The sequence below is a fragment of the Ovis aries genome, chromosome 6, assembly GCF_016772045.2.
Source record: "Ovis aries strain OAR_USU_Benz2616 breed Rambouillet chromosome 6, ARS-UI_Ramb_v3.0, whole genome shotgun sequence".
In the NCBI taxonomy this organism is placed as follows: Eukaryota; Metazoa; Chordata; class Mammalia; order Artiodactyla; family Bovidae; genus Ovis; species Ovis aries.
In genome coordinates, this window is record NC_056059.1 from 60,109,918 (window position 1) to 60,124,756 (window position 14,839).

Below are 14,839 nucleotides of genomic sequence, written 5' to 3' on the forward strand. Positions count from 1 at the left end.
AGCATGGGGCATGCCGTGTCACAGCACCCAGTAAAATGTTGGGACTGTTCACAGGTTATCCTTCTTTAGGAAAGAAAAATTAGAACTTTTGTATTCTAGCTGTCTTTACTTCCACCTAAATAAGTGCTTATGCATGTTGTCTTGACAGATATTTTTGGAATTTAAAACTTGGGGATCTAGTCTAGTAAAGAATCAGAAGGGTATAGTTGCCTTTACAGTAGTTTTTTAGTCCCGTCCATAATCCTTGATGCAGCATCATAAGTCGAATTCCATCTACCAGACAATTGTAGCAGCTCACCTAGTGCTATGTCCTCCGAGCTGAACGTAGGCATTTCGGCCATTCTACCTCCAGTTCCTATCTCCGAGGAAAGAGGCTGCATGTGAACACACATTAAAAGTCAACAGAAAAGAAACTAGTTTTGGAGATCAGCTTTTCTTTTTGTAGGCTGTGAAGCAGGCTGTTGGTACTACTAAATCTATTTCCAGGGTCAGTGTGCTGAGACTTGGAGTCTGAATTTCTGCCCTGGTTCCTACCAGCTGTGGGACCCTGGCCAGTCACGTATCAGCTCTGCCTACTTCACTAAGCGCTTGTGAGGTCCCGAGGTGACGGAAACCAAACAGCCTTAGAGCCTAATGAATCACACAATCATAGCATTTATCCCCACCCAACACACTGTTTACCTGCTTATTGGGTCTGTGTTCTCCCACTTTAATATAAGCTCAATGTGTACAAAGTTTTGTTGGTTTTATTCATGCTGTACTCACCACAGCACCTAGAACAAAGCGGGGCATTTAGTAGAGATGTAAGAAATGTTCTGTAAGATTAATTCTTTTAATTCGTTTTCTGACAAAAGCAATCAAACTCTGATTCTGCAACTTAAAGGGCATCTGTGTTCATCTCCTAGAACCAGACAGTATCAGCAAATCTCGTTGATTTCTCACTTTGGGAAGTTCTCTGGCCTTTCCTGTCTGTGAAAAAGACTTTATCCTTTTAAGAGGAAGCAGGAAGTTAGAATTCCAAGAACTGTAGGTTGGGAAGGCCCATAACTCAGGCTACTCAAGACTAACTAGGTAAAATTCTTAATCAATGGCAAAGCTGCGTAGGGCAGTTTCTAGAGGTAATTCCACTGACAAGTTACCACTTTCCCTTGAATTATTAATTGGCTTTGCTGATGGATCCCACCTGAAGTTAGTGACGATCTACAGAGAAAAAGGCAGCGTCTTGCTAATCTTGCTGCATGCTGTCAAAAAAGGTGAAACAGAAAACTCTGGTTTCCAGTGAGGTGACCAACATACAGGTCACACCAGTACTTTCATGAGACCATCGAACAACTCAATGTCACATCAACTGAGTCCATGTAGATATCTAAGTGTAAAGCTCTTGGGATCATAAACAAGCTTCAGCACTGAGAACAGTAACAGGCTTTGCCACATCCTACTCTAATCCAGACGCTAAGTAGTAGTTGAGTGTTCAACTTTCTACCACCTGGACCCAAGGCTGCAAACACTGATAATTCACAATTTCTACTATGTACCTCAACTTCATTAATAATTCCAAATCAAAGACATGACTTTCCCCAGCCAGAAACAGTCGATTCCTTCTATGCTATAAGGGCTTTTTTCTAATTTTGTTTGGGGGGGAAAAAAGTGTATAAAGAAAACACAATTTAAAATAAGGTACTGAAATTGCTTTAAGAAAGTTTTATTTACTGCATACATCCTAAGAATGTATTGTAAATGAAGCAAGATCTAAATAAACTTAAAAGCTTTTCAAATACAAAGCAACTAAAGATAACAACTAAACTGCCAGCATGTTTGAAAACAGAGAACTCGAAAGCTTTTTTTTTTAAAAACATTTTTATAGTTTGTTCTTAACCCTAAAAAAAAGTTCACATTTCAAGTTACATACTTACCTCAGTAGTGTACATATGTGAAATGGTTTTGAAACAAGAGGAACAGGCAGACCTAAAGGTAGGTAGGAGGCTCACTGATACTTAACTGGCTATGTCACCAACATTTATTTTTAAGGTAGTTTGGTAGTTGCCATGTTAAGACACCATTTTTTTCCTTTTTTTTTTTTTTTCCATTTTTGCAAATAATTTACAGGCACATGTAAAATACAGTAAGATCCCTGGGTCAGTCTCATCCAGTGAACCTCTGTGCTAATTAACCCTTCACTGGAAGGAGAGTAAGACAGCACTTCTTTCACACAAAGTCAAGGGATGGGGACTGAACGCAAACTGCATTTTGTTGGATTACTCATTACAACGGATTTGAGTTTGGATGCAGCTCGCTGGGTACATCATCAGAAACATTGCACAATTACTTTCTGTCATTTAACAATGATGGAAAGGAAGGCTAGGAATGTTTAAAGGCCTTTGCAGGCACTCAATAGTCTTATAGAATAGTTAAATAAATATTGCTTATATATAAAAAATTCATCCCACCCTAAGATGAGGGAAAAGAGAGCATCTGGGAATCTCTTAATTTAAAATGTAAAACAGAACTAAAACATCTGCTAAGGGCATGATCCTATTATTAATCCACAATAAGAATTCAGCCATCAGCAAAATTCAGTGAGTGGAAACATTTGATGGAATCTCTAATATGACGTAAAAACACAACTATGTCCTTGCCATCTATTGCACACCTCACTTCCTTGTTAGAACCTTAAAAAAAAAATTCCAAGTTGATGTATTTCATAAAGTAGATGACAATCTTAACATTTTACTGTATTTTACATTCACTCTGCTAAACAAAAGCCTTTAAACAGGCACAAAACACTGCAACAATACATTTACTTCCTAATAAAACAAAACTGTTTAATAACATTGAAATAAAATGGTTTCGTTTTGCATTCAACTATATACCATGAATTTCTGCAACATAAAACAACTAAAAATGAGCATTAGGAGATATTTACAAACCATCCTTTACTCCTACAGGTCTCTCCCCCTCCTCCTGGCTGTGCACGCCCCAAGTCAGTTCACTTGCCACACGCACAGCAACAGCGGAGGGAGGCCCTGTTCAATAAACACAATATTTCCAATACCCCTGACAACACAGACATTGTGCATGAAACATGATAAGGCAGCTAGAAGCATAGCCGTCTGCTAACAAGAGCCTTTGGGGTCTTGTCTATAATAACATTCTCTGTCTCTACAAACTTAGACTTCAAAACAAATATATAATAAAAGCATTAAGAAAGGAGTGAAGGTTTCATATTGGACAATTAAATAGCTATGCAAAGATGCCTTATGCAAACTATGAAAATCTTGTGCTTACACATACTCTGCTATTGAAAATAGCTCCCCAACCAAACCACAACCCTCCCCAAACAAAAACCCATACAAAACAAAAAACCCTAACAAAAATTAGTATAAAAGCCATCAATGTTCTCTGTCAGAGTAATTAATTTGTCCTTGACTTGCCAAACATGAAGGTGGGTCTGGGGAAGGTGGGGGTGGGGGGGGGGGGGAGGGTGGGGGAGGTGACACGTCTAAGAGCAAAGGCACATGGACATTGAGTAGGGGCCCAGGACGATGGCAGCAGGTGACAGCGCCTTCCAGTGTTTGGACTCAGAAATGTGACAAGTCTTTTCAATATTGGCTTAAGGAGAGGTCGAGCGTTTAAAGAACAGAACCATCGTGAATAACACATGGTTAACACCCGTCAACCCTTAATTCCAGCAGAAATAGAGGTTTCATTCATTTTATAATTGCACTTTCCAGTATAACTTTTAAAATAATGTTTTCTGTAGTATTTTTAAAGCACTACTGTTTGTATCTTTAAATATTGAATATATTTTTCAAAATAGTTCCCTAACTGCTCAAGTGTGCTTTTTTAATATATACTTGATATATTATTGAAGGTACTACAAAATAGAAATCTCTGGAGTGCAGAAGTTAAGAAAATAACCTTCATAACTGAAAATATATCCTTAAAAATACAAAAACAAAAACCTCTATACAAATGTACTACCACGTACAAATTTTTAAGAGATGGTGTTTAAGGCACAAACCATTGCAAGTCTCTTAGAAATGTATGAACACAGGTCTGCTAAATTGAAAACAGTCTTAAAAAACTAGTGAAAACTTCATGTAATATAAAATATTCCAGTATGGTATTTGATAACATTCTTTGCATTCAGGTTTCGTGTGTGCTAACCGAACACGGTCTTTCTTCATAAATAGTAAAGTGTTCCTTCAGTGGCGGCGGCGGCGGCGGGTCTCAGTAGGTCTGGTACACGTCGTGGATGGGCACCTGGATAGCAGCGGCGGGGAAGGCCTGAGGTATGTAGCCTGCGTATCCGCCGTACACGGCAGCGGCGGCCGCTGCGTTCTTCTGTAGTGTGGCGATCGTGGCTGTGGCTGGAGCAGCAAATGGCACATAACTGGCTCCGTAGATCCCAGCAGTGGGAATTCTCTGAACATTTGGAGCCACCGTGTACACTGGAGTTATTGGGCGACCCTGTGGGGAGAGACAACATCCTTATTGATCACCTGTAGGTATCTAACCAGATAGGCGGAGGACACCACCCTAATGGCAGAAAGCAGAGAGGAACTGAAGAGCCTCTTGATGAAGGTGAAAGAGGAGGGTGAAAAAACTGGCTTATATCTCAACATTCAGAAAACTAAGATCATGGCATCTGGTCCCATCACTTCATGGCAAATAGATGGAGAAACGATGCAAACAGTGAGAGACTTTATTTTATTGGGCTCCAAAATCACTGCAGATGGTGATGGCAGCCAAGAAGTTGAAAGATGCTTGCTCCTTGGAAGAAAAGCTATGGCAAACCTAGACAGCATATTAAAAAGCAGAGACATCACTTGGCCAACAAAGGTCTGTATAGTCGCAGCTTTGGTTTTTCCAGTAGTCATGTATGGAGAGCTGGACTATAAAGAAGGCTGAGTATCGAAGAATTGATGCTTTCAAACTGTGGTGCTGGAGAAAACTCTTTAGAGTCCCTTGGATAACAAGATCAAACCAGCCAATCCTAAAGGAAATCAGCCTTGAATACTCACTGGAAGGACTGATGCTGAAGCGGAAGCTCCAATATTTATGGCCACCCTGATGTGAAGAGCCAACTCACTGGAAATGACCCTGATGCTGGGAAAGATTGAGGGCAGGAGAAGGGGGCGACAGAGGATGATATGGTTGGATGGCATCATTGACTCAATGGATATGAGTTTTAGCAAATTCAGGGAGATGGTAAAGGATAGGGAAGCCTCGTGTGCTGCAGCCCATGGGGTTGCAAAGAATTGGATATTACTGAGCGACTGAACAACAACCACCTACCCATTCATTCAACAACCCCATTCATTCATTCAACTCCCAGGGGTGAGGGAATGACAGAGAAGCGAAAGTTTCCATTCTCAGGGCAGATGGACAGATAAGCAATAATCGTAAGGGACTGAGATGGGAGCCACTGAAGTGCAGCTGCATCCTCAAGGCACGTTCAAATTCCTAACTGGTGACCACGACAGAACTGGAATGTTCAGGGAAAGTGCACATACTCTGGAATCTTCTGCCCACCATTCTACTCAATCAGCCTACATACCAGAGCGAGCTAGAGATGGGAGTTGAGGTCTACCTTTTACTCAGTTGATCTCACTGTAATTATGAATACGTATTTTTCTTAAAATACATCCCAGCTGCCTCAACTCATTCCTAACTGAAGGAACATGATGTACCAAGAATGGAGAGGAGCACAGCCTATGACTTTATGGAACAAAGTACACAGCTCTCCCAAAGGCCAGCATCTTAAGCTCTGACCTAAAAAGACTGTGATCACACAGGATCTTCAACAAATGCGTTCACGTCAGCCATCACAGACCTAAGATTTGACACCACTAAATTTACAGTTGCTGTGGAAGCTTAGAGAAGAGGCCAACTAACTTGAGGGGCAAGAGGAAGCATCTCTGAAGTGGAAAAATTTGAGCTGGGTTTTGAAGGATAAGAGGGGGCTTCCCTGGTGGCTCAGATGGTAAAGAATCTGCCTGCAATGCCAGAGACCTGGGTTCGATCCCTGGGTCAGTCAGATTCCTTGGAGAACAGAATGGCTACCCAATCCAGTGTTCTTGCCTGGAGAATTCTGTGGACAGAGGAGCCTTGGGGGTTATAGTCCGTGGGGTTGCAGAGTCAGACATGACTGAGCAACTAACATGTTCACTTTCACTTGGATAAGGTGGGATTTCCACATGATGAGGAAGTGAGGAAAGAGGCGCTATCCGAAGTAAGCTGCCTTACTGTAGATGCCATGCTCGCTCTGAAAGTCCAGGATGCTTCCTTCCCTCCGCTTGAGAGTGAAACATACTACATTTTCAGAACAAGTAGACAAGGAAGACTGTGGTTCAGTATTTTCCAAAATGTTTGCTACGGAGTTCATTCTGTGGACTGCTTAAGGGAAAAGGAGATTTTTGGTAAAACAAAAAATAATGTTGGTAAAAATTTTGGTAAAAATAATATTGGTAAAAATTTGGTAAAAAAAATAAATCATACATTTATTTAAGAAAACATCTTGTGGACCTTATGTTTCATAGCATGCCCTGTGGTACAAATAGTTCAGGATATGTAAAAGGGAGAATTAGATTTTAAAAAAATTATTTCTTCCTGGATTTTATAAAGGAATTACTTATCATTCCTTTACAAAAATCTACAAATTAGAGTTACAAAATTATGTTCAGAATTGAAGAGTCATTTTTTTCAACTGTAATCCAAATAATAATTACAAATAATATCTAAATGATAACAATAACAGAGATTACAGTCTGCTAGGCACTATTCTAAGAGCCTTATTTAAGTGACACTATTGAAACATCATCACAACCACCAATGAAGCTGGTGGATTATATGGAGAAGCTTAGACGTTTTAAATGACTTGCACAGGTGACACAGCTTTTAAGCAATGGGACGTGTGAGTCTGGCACCTGTGCATTTAGCCTTGCACTATCCTGCCTGCTACAACGCAGCCACAACGAACGTTAATAACACTTTACACCAAGGAGAGAAACTTTGGAACTGGGAAGACTGTGGTTCATAGCAGGACACAAGCTATCTTCTCCAAATCTGCGGACATCTCTTGAGTGACAAGTGCACAAAGGAAAGGATCACCAGGAAGGTGACATCTGAGAGAAACCACTCCATGTACAAAAGTGCAGCCCAACACCTGAGCTCAGGGGAGTGTGATGAGGCTGAGTGTGGGGAGCTGGGGAGGAGGAGAGAGAAAGACCTCAATTCCCCCTCCTCTCAAAAAAGGAATGGTTCTTGCTCAACCTATACCACTGACTGGCTGTGAAGACTGAAACATTTTGAGAAATAAATGAAAAAAGGACTGTCTACACATGCAAGCTTTTTTTTTTTAATTGCCTGTGAAGGCTATATGAAATTTTGGATTTAAATGGCTACAAAGGAACATCTCTGAGCTCCTGCAAAACAGAGGAGGAAGATGGAAGGTGTTCCCCAGGAAGGTCACAGGGAACTGATGTGTGGTTTCACTCTGGAAAGTGTCCTTTTTACCGATCTGTGGAGATTAAAATGCTCCTTCCTCTACTGCAGTTTGGCAGAGAACACAGAGGAGGTGGAGGACAAAGTGTATCAGGCAACCCAGGTCAAAGAACTCAAGGCAGGACAGACAGTACTCAGCTTTGAGGGCGAGCAGCGGGGCCACACACTCAAAGAAGCCATTCCCACGTTACCGAGCAAGTGGCTCCAGGCATTCTGCAGACTGTACTGGAGGAGGGAAGCACTGCCACAGAAATCTACTGATGATGACAGCACACCGAACAAATCCCAAACCACAAGACCCCGACGCCAGCTTCCGTGCAGACTGATAGAAGACAGAAACAGCCTGCAATCCAGAACGTAATCGTGAAGCCTGAAATTTGGGCCCAACCACAACTGTGACCACTCAGCAAAGACCAAAGTTCACAAGTTTCCCAGTAAAGAGGAATTCGAATTGAGCAGAATTCCACTAGGTAATGCTTGTAGGTTACTGTATGTATTTATAGTCAGGACACAGTAATAACTACCTTGTGAGTCATTTGCAACCCAAGACTGCTGCTGGGGTTCACAAGCCTAGCTGTTTCAGCATTACTGAGGAGGTGGGACAAAATATGGATTCTAGAACGCCAGCCCAGTTCTGCTGAATTGGAGTCTTCTGGGGTTTGAATCTAGAATCTCTGTTTTATAAACATGTCTCCTCGATAATTCTTATCCAGTTAGATACAAGACATCCCCGGCCTGAGTTTTTATGCTTATGGATTGATGAGGTGTTTGATATTCACTGCTTCACAAAGAATAGCTTCAACAAGATTATTTTTCCTGTTTAGGAAAATGATATATAGTATAGGTATTCCCTGTGTGCTACATATTGCAGAAACAAAGAAATATATACAAGATGTGGCTCTTGGTCTGAAAATACTTTAACTGGGGAGACAGAACATAGAACTTGACTGGTAGTCAAGTAGCCAATATTGAGACGTACAGGACAGATGGTTTCCCAGGTGAGGAAAGGTTCTAGAGAAAAAAAACATAGAGGAGAACACTATGAGTAAAGGTGGGGAAGGAGGATGGAATGGTAAAGCTGGATTGGGAGGAGAAATGGGAATAGTTGGATATGGTTGGGAGAGTTTTGTAAAGTTTCATAAACCTTTATAGACATTTCTGTCTCTCTACAGGCACTCACATATATATATATACGCATACATATATACCTATGGATACACTCAGAGAGAGAGATGGAGGGGAGGAAGGGGGCAGAACTTTAAAAAATCTTTACTGGACTATAATCTGGAATGCAAAAATTACAATCTGGCATGAACTATCCCCTGGGACTCCATGTGTCATCTCAGTAACAATACGTACATGAATTAAAAATTATCCTATGTCATTAAAAAAAAAATAGGATGTATAACGACACTGTGAGAAATTACATATGTCATTTTTGGATATTGCTTCCTATCTTTAATATAGTGGCAATTTTAGGATAGTACAATTCTTATCTAACATTTTCCTGTCCTGTCATGATTTATCTTACAAAAATATTTCTATCACTCAGACCCATAGTTCTAGCAGAAAGCCAGGCACAGTGTCAGTGCTCCTGCGGAGTATTAAGTGAATCCATGATACATGAGACCTCACACAAACACTGCAACAAGAAGCCTACCTGGAAAGGCGGCGGCGTGGATACCGCAGGGATGACCGCAGCGGCAGCCGCGGCGGCCGCAGCAGCACTGGCTGGGTCAGGCTGCACAGCGATGGGGCTGATCATGTGCTCCATTGTGTGGATTTTACCATCTTCAATCATTTTAGGGGCCGGAGCTGCCTGAAACATGGAATACTGGGCGCCGATGGCAGGGATGGCCACTGCAAGAGAAGGAAAAGGGAAGCACAGGTCACTGAGGGAAGCGCCATCACTTCCTCAATATTTTCAAAAACAAGTTTAGCAGCCAGGGGCTCTGCCTGCAAACGAATGCTCTCTCACTACAGGTGCTATCCAAGAGGGGAGGTGGAGGTACCCTATATCCTGCTGGACTTTCAAAAGGAACCATGTGGCAATGGGTGGGATCTCCCCACAGATCCTCAGGGTAGGCAAGCCTACAGTTAAGTGTCTGTGCCCACATTTTCTACTGCTAACAGAATTTGGAACAGAATAGCATTTAGACTCGTATTCTTGAGGTCCTACAGAGCAAGAAAGGGCCTTGCAGTTTTGAGAAAACAGGCTCAGAATAAGAAGTGAGAGCAGAGGCTTGAGGCCCAAGAGTGTGAGAAGAGCCTGCCAGTTCCTTATCACCTATCTTACTCAGTACCAGCCCCACTGCCCTTTTTCACTTTCACCACGTTTTAAAGAGCAGGTGCTACTGAGAGTTTCATTCTGAGAACTCAGAGGTCAGTGTATATCCTCCCCGACCTGCCAATGCAAAGACATGTTTCTGTGAATAAAGTTCAAAGGACTCATTTCAACCAGAGGATCAGACAGATCACAGTGTTCGAATGTCAATGTATGATGCTGCTGCTGCTGCTGCTACGTTGCTTCAGTCATGTCTGGCTCTTTGCAACCCTATGGACTGTACAGCCTGCCAGGCTCCTCTGTCCAAGGGATTCTCCAGGCAAGAATATTGGAGTGGGCTGCCATGCCCTTCTCCAATGTATGATAAGGAGAGGTAAAAAGACAAAAAAAAAAAAAAAAAAAAAAGGCCCTGATTTGGGGGAGGTTGTGTGAGCGTGTGTTGTATGTTTTGAGGATGGTAAGAATATTGAAATGCACACAACAGAGTATACTTTCACTTATTTCTATTCTCCAACTGTAGGTAATTTTTTCAAATAAAAGCCGATTTGATATAAGGTAAAAAGAAATGCTTGCATGCTGTGTGCTCAGTTGCTTCATTCGTGTCTAACTCTTGGTGACACTGGACTGTAACCCACCCAGCTTCTCTGTCCATGAGATTCTCTAGGCAAGAATACTGGAGTGGGTTGCCCTCCCCAGGGGATCTTCCCGACTCAGGGATCAAAGCCATGTCTCCTGCTTTGCACGTAGATTCTTTACCAGTGAGCCACTGTGGAAGCCCAAAGAGAAGTGATTGTAGGCTAAACAATGGTACAGTCATTCAATGAAATATATCTAAAATCTAAACCAGATCTTTTACCTGCCTTTCCATCTATGTGATCTTGTGCCTAGATACTTCACCATTGCCTGGTGTTCCTCCTAAAATTACAGAGTTCTAATTTTCTGAATGAATCAGAAACAGAGGTCAAGGGGACAGGGCCCAGAAAGGGCTATAAGTTTGAGCTACATCTGAGTTGTACTAAGCAACTCCGGATTGTTCTGGCTACCAGCCAAAGGAATTTCTACCCCATGCCTCAGAACACAATTACATGCTTAAAGATCTTTGAGTTCTTTTCTCTGGGCTTCCCTGGTGGCTCAGCTGGTAAAGAATTTGCCTGCAATGTGGGAAACCTGGGTTGGGAAGATTCCCTGGAGAAGGGAAAGGTTACTCACTGCCGTATTCTGGTCTGGAGAATTCCATGGACAGTCCATGGGTTTGCAAAGAGTTGGACATGACTGAGTGACTTTTCTTTTCTCTAGTTAAATCTTAAACTACTGCCAACGGGAATACTTTTCCCAACAAGTCGAAGAGACAACTCCTGTATCCAGGCTCTGCTTTATGGAATTAGAGAGAAACAGGATCAGTTTTATATTGTTTGATGCATCAATGACATTTCCTAGGAAATCCAGTCTAAGGAGTCACTTAACTGCAGAAGTGGCAGAATTTTTTTCACAGGCATTAAAAAAAAAAAAAAAATCACTGGATTACTTCAAAAGGAAGCTCTACTGAGAAAAGGCCTTGTAAGCCCCTATGTGGTCAATGCCAACCTACACTCCTTATACACAGCTCCCTTGAAATTGTTTTAGCCAGACGAAGGAGTACAGTCCTAGCCAACACGAAGTCAGGAGCTGAGCTTCGAAGTGCAGATGCTCTCAAAGAGCTCTTCAACCTACCCTCCATGAGACTGGGAGAAGGTCTGGAGGAGTATCACGATGGAATTTCCCATGTGTTTGGGTGCTTGTGTGGTGTGTGCACTCAGGGGGTTTGTGCCGTGCTCACACTGCGCAGTTCAATAAAGCTCCCTGCAGCTTAGGATCAGAAAAAAGACCTGTCTCAGATGACTGACGGCATTAACAACGTTGGAAAACTGGTTTGTGGGGCCTGGAGGATGGAAGCAAAGTTCAAGGTCCTTCGCTTCAACTACTTGAGTGCCCCTCTACCCTCAATCTACTGATCCAGCAAGAGGCGGAAATGAGAGCTGGGAATTAGCTGCAGAAAGTTTCTCTGCTGCCTTACTCCCAGGTGTTCTGGTTGGTTAAGACCACGATAAGGGACAGCAGCGTTATTTACTCCTGAAGGGGAATTTCCCAACAACTCTCAGAACTGGCAGAGTTGCACCTTCTGGCTTCTGATGACTGGGGTCAAAACAGGCTTGAGTAAGGGATAGAAAGCTTTTAGCTGGTAGAAGATACAGAAGAGCCTCACATTTTTCTACCCCCGCACCCCTCACCCCAACCTCCCTAACTGAGAACCTGCCTAATTGAGAAAAAGTCTAACAACTGGCAACAGCCATTTGGGAAACCCACTATAAGAAAGTTTGACTTGAACATCGTCAAAATTAGACCATCCCCCAAGCTCTAGATAAGAAGGCCCAGGAGGCCACGATCCTTGCCTAATCTCTGCCTGCCTTTGAGAAGAGGAACCCACATGCAGATGAAAGTGCCGAGGAAGTCAGCTCAAAGAGAGAGAGTTGGGGTTCAGGCTGAATAAATGCATTCTCACTCTGGTTTATACTGACCTGTACCAGGCTTAATGGCAACTGGGTTGACAGCAGAGATTTCCAAATTCGGTACAAGTTCATATCCTTTTTCTTGCTGTTTTCCTTTTCCTTCATGATATCGGCTATATATACCACGGCCAGCAGAATATCCCCCAAGGTAGGAACCCCTGGGGCCCGGGGCTCTGTTGCCAGCTGCACCTCGACCCCGGCCTCTTATGCTGCCTGCTTATAATAACAACACAAAAAATGATGAGCTACCAACAGCAACTGTACAGGAGGTGGATCTTAACCCAAGGTTCTTGGCACTTTGGTATATGTCCTGGCTCTAAGCTACAGGTGGCTACACCTCTGCTCTTTAGTGAGCTCGGAAGATGCTTCAGACTTTCTGGCTCCAGCCTAGATGCATCCTAAGATGTCTGCTTAGTACACAAGATGAACTTGAAGGGTGAGTTCCTAGGATTGAAACTGCCACTCCAATAAATAAAAATTTTCTAAGATGGTCACACAAGTAGATGTAGAAGGGGAAGTGCTAGTTCATCTTCCTCATTTTAGGCGTGAGAAAACAGGCTTCGGGAGCTTAAAGGGGCTGACTAAAGTCACAGAGCCGGTTAATCAGACGGCAGGACACAGAACCCAAGTATTTTGCTTTCCAGTGTAATGCCTGCTTTCAGTACAGGCTAGTCAGTGACTAAGAACAACAAAACAACACAAACAAACCCAACAATACTGTGCCCTTCACTCCCCAACATCTAAAGGTTTAATTTCACAAGTAGGCTTTAACCTAAGAACCCAGAGACTTGCCGTCTAACCCCACGTTGGATAAACGCCCTGGGAGGGCAGAACGCAAGAAAAGCTTGCATGCTGCACGCGATGGGTAACGTTACCTCACGCTGTATATATGAACCATCTACATTTTCCTCGATGCTGTAGCAGTGACTGCCCCAATGAGGGTTAGTAGGAGGGGTCGCCGTCCACCAGCTCAGTAAATGACAGCCACCACGCCCCAAAGGGCATCCATCTGGCAGATGCGTCCCCCCCACTCCCGCCCACGTAGGCGAGGAACCCCCACTAACCTTTCACGAAGTAGTCCCTGTTGGGCCCGATGAGCGCGTTGTAGGGGTAGCCGTAGTAGGCTAGCGTGTAGGGGTCACAGGAATACACGTAGCTGGGCTGCTGCACCACTGCTGCCTCGGCTGCGCCGCCACCCTTGGCTGCCTTCTGGTAGCGGGAGTACTGCTCCTTGTCGACGGGCTTGGCCAGCGTCACCTCGAGGCACGAGCCCTCCAGCTCGGTGCCGTTGAGGTTGTTCATGGCGTGCACGGCGTCCTCGCGGCTGGCGAAGTGCACGAAGGCATAGTCGCGGATCTTCTTGACGCGCTCCACGCAGCCCGGGTTGAACTGGCCGAAGCTCTTCTTGATGGTGTCCTCGGTGGTCTCGATCATGAGGTTGCGCACGTAGAGGATCTTCACGGTCTCCATGACATCCTCGTCCACGTCGATCTCGGGCTCGGCCCAGTCCACAGCGATCTGGTGGCCCCACAGCTGGATGCGGCCGGGCATGAGCTTGCGGCGCGCCATGGCGGCGGCACGGTGGCTCTCGTACTCCACGAAGGCAAACCCGCGATTCTTCATCTTGTCGGCCGCGCTGGCGTAGACGATCACATCGAGCACGCCCTCCGTGACCTTGGCGATCTCCTCCAGGATCTCCTCGCGCTTCTTCATCTTGGGGATGCCCCCGATGAAGAGGCGGCAGTTGTCGACGCTGCAGCACACGCCCAGCAGGCGTCCGGGGCGGATCTCATAGTTGTTGAGCTCGCGCACGGCGCGCTTGGCCTCGTTCTTGTGGCAGTACATGACAAAGGCATAGCCGCGGTTCTTGCCATCAAAGTCCATCATGAGGCGCAGCTCGTAGATGCGGCCCACCGCCTCGAACACTGGCACCAGCTCGTCCTCGTACACATCGCGGGGGATCTTGCCCACAAAGACCTCGCAGCCGCGCTGGGGGTGCGGGCCCTCCCAGCCGGGCGGCGGGCCGCCGTACTTGCGCTGCCCATTCTCCTGCACCATGCTGTAGCCCGTGCGCTCCATCAGCGCCAGCAGCGCCGCCTCGTTGGGCGCGCCCGCCACGCCCTCGGGCACCTTGGCAGAGGACCCTGTGGCAGAGTCGCTGCTCATGGCTGCGGTGGAATCCTCTGCGGTCATAATGTCACAGGCATCCACGGCCGGTGGAGACCTGGGGAAGGCAGGAGGGAGAGGATGAGCCTAGAATCTACAACAAGTTGAGCCACAACTTGACCACAATTTTTTTTTCTTCTTTTCCTCTTTTTTTTTCTTAAAGCCATCCAAGACTCACGCTTAACTCTCGGGTGGTTAAATGAGAAATAAGATGGGGACTTCTCTGGATGCGCGGCGGCTCTAAAATCGTCTAAATTAGGCAAGTTGTTTTGCAGGAAAAACCAGAAGTGACTCAGGAAAAAAAAAAATCAGAAGGAGCAGGTACTTCCGCCTAATC

At 44.5% G+C, this 14,839-nt stretch overlaps 1 protein-coding gene across 31 annotated transcripts in view; it reads right to left on the minus strand.

Annotated features, from left to right (window-relative positions):
- Positions 1 to 1,686: 1,686 nt before the first annotated feature.
- The window catches only part of RBM47 (RNA binding motif protein 47), a 169,707-nt gene continuing 156,554 nt past the window's right edge, over positions 1,687 to 14,839 (minus strand). For 28 of the 31 annotated variants that reach the window (XM_042251339.2, XM_027970942.3, XM_060416990.1 and 25 more), the window contains 4 exons: positions 13,401 to 14,560; positions 12,346 to 12,552; positions 9,167 to 9,366; positions 1,687 to 4,470 (listed from right to left, as the gene is read on the minus strand). In XM_042251339.2, coding sequence (XP_042107273.1) covers positions 4,231 to 4,470; positions 9,167 to 9,366; positions 12,346 to 12,552; positions 13,401 to 14,529 — 1,776 coding nt within the window. In that variant the 5' untranslated portion in view covers positions 14,530 to 14,560 and the 3' untranslated portion in view covers positions 1,687 to 4,230. The remainder of the gene's footprint in view (positions 4,471 to 9,166; positions 9,367 to 12,345; positions 12,553 to 13,400; positions 14,561 to 14,839) is intronic. The other 3 variants (XM_060417000.1, XM_060417001.1, XM_042251342.2) reach the window with 2 other exon arrangements.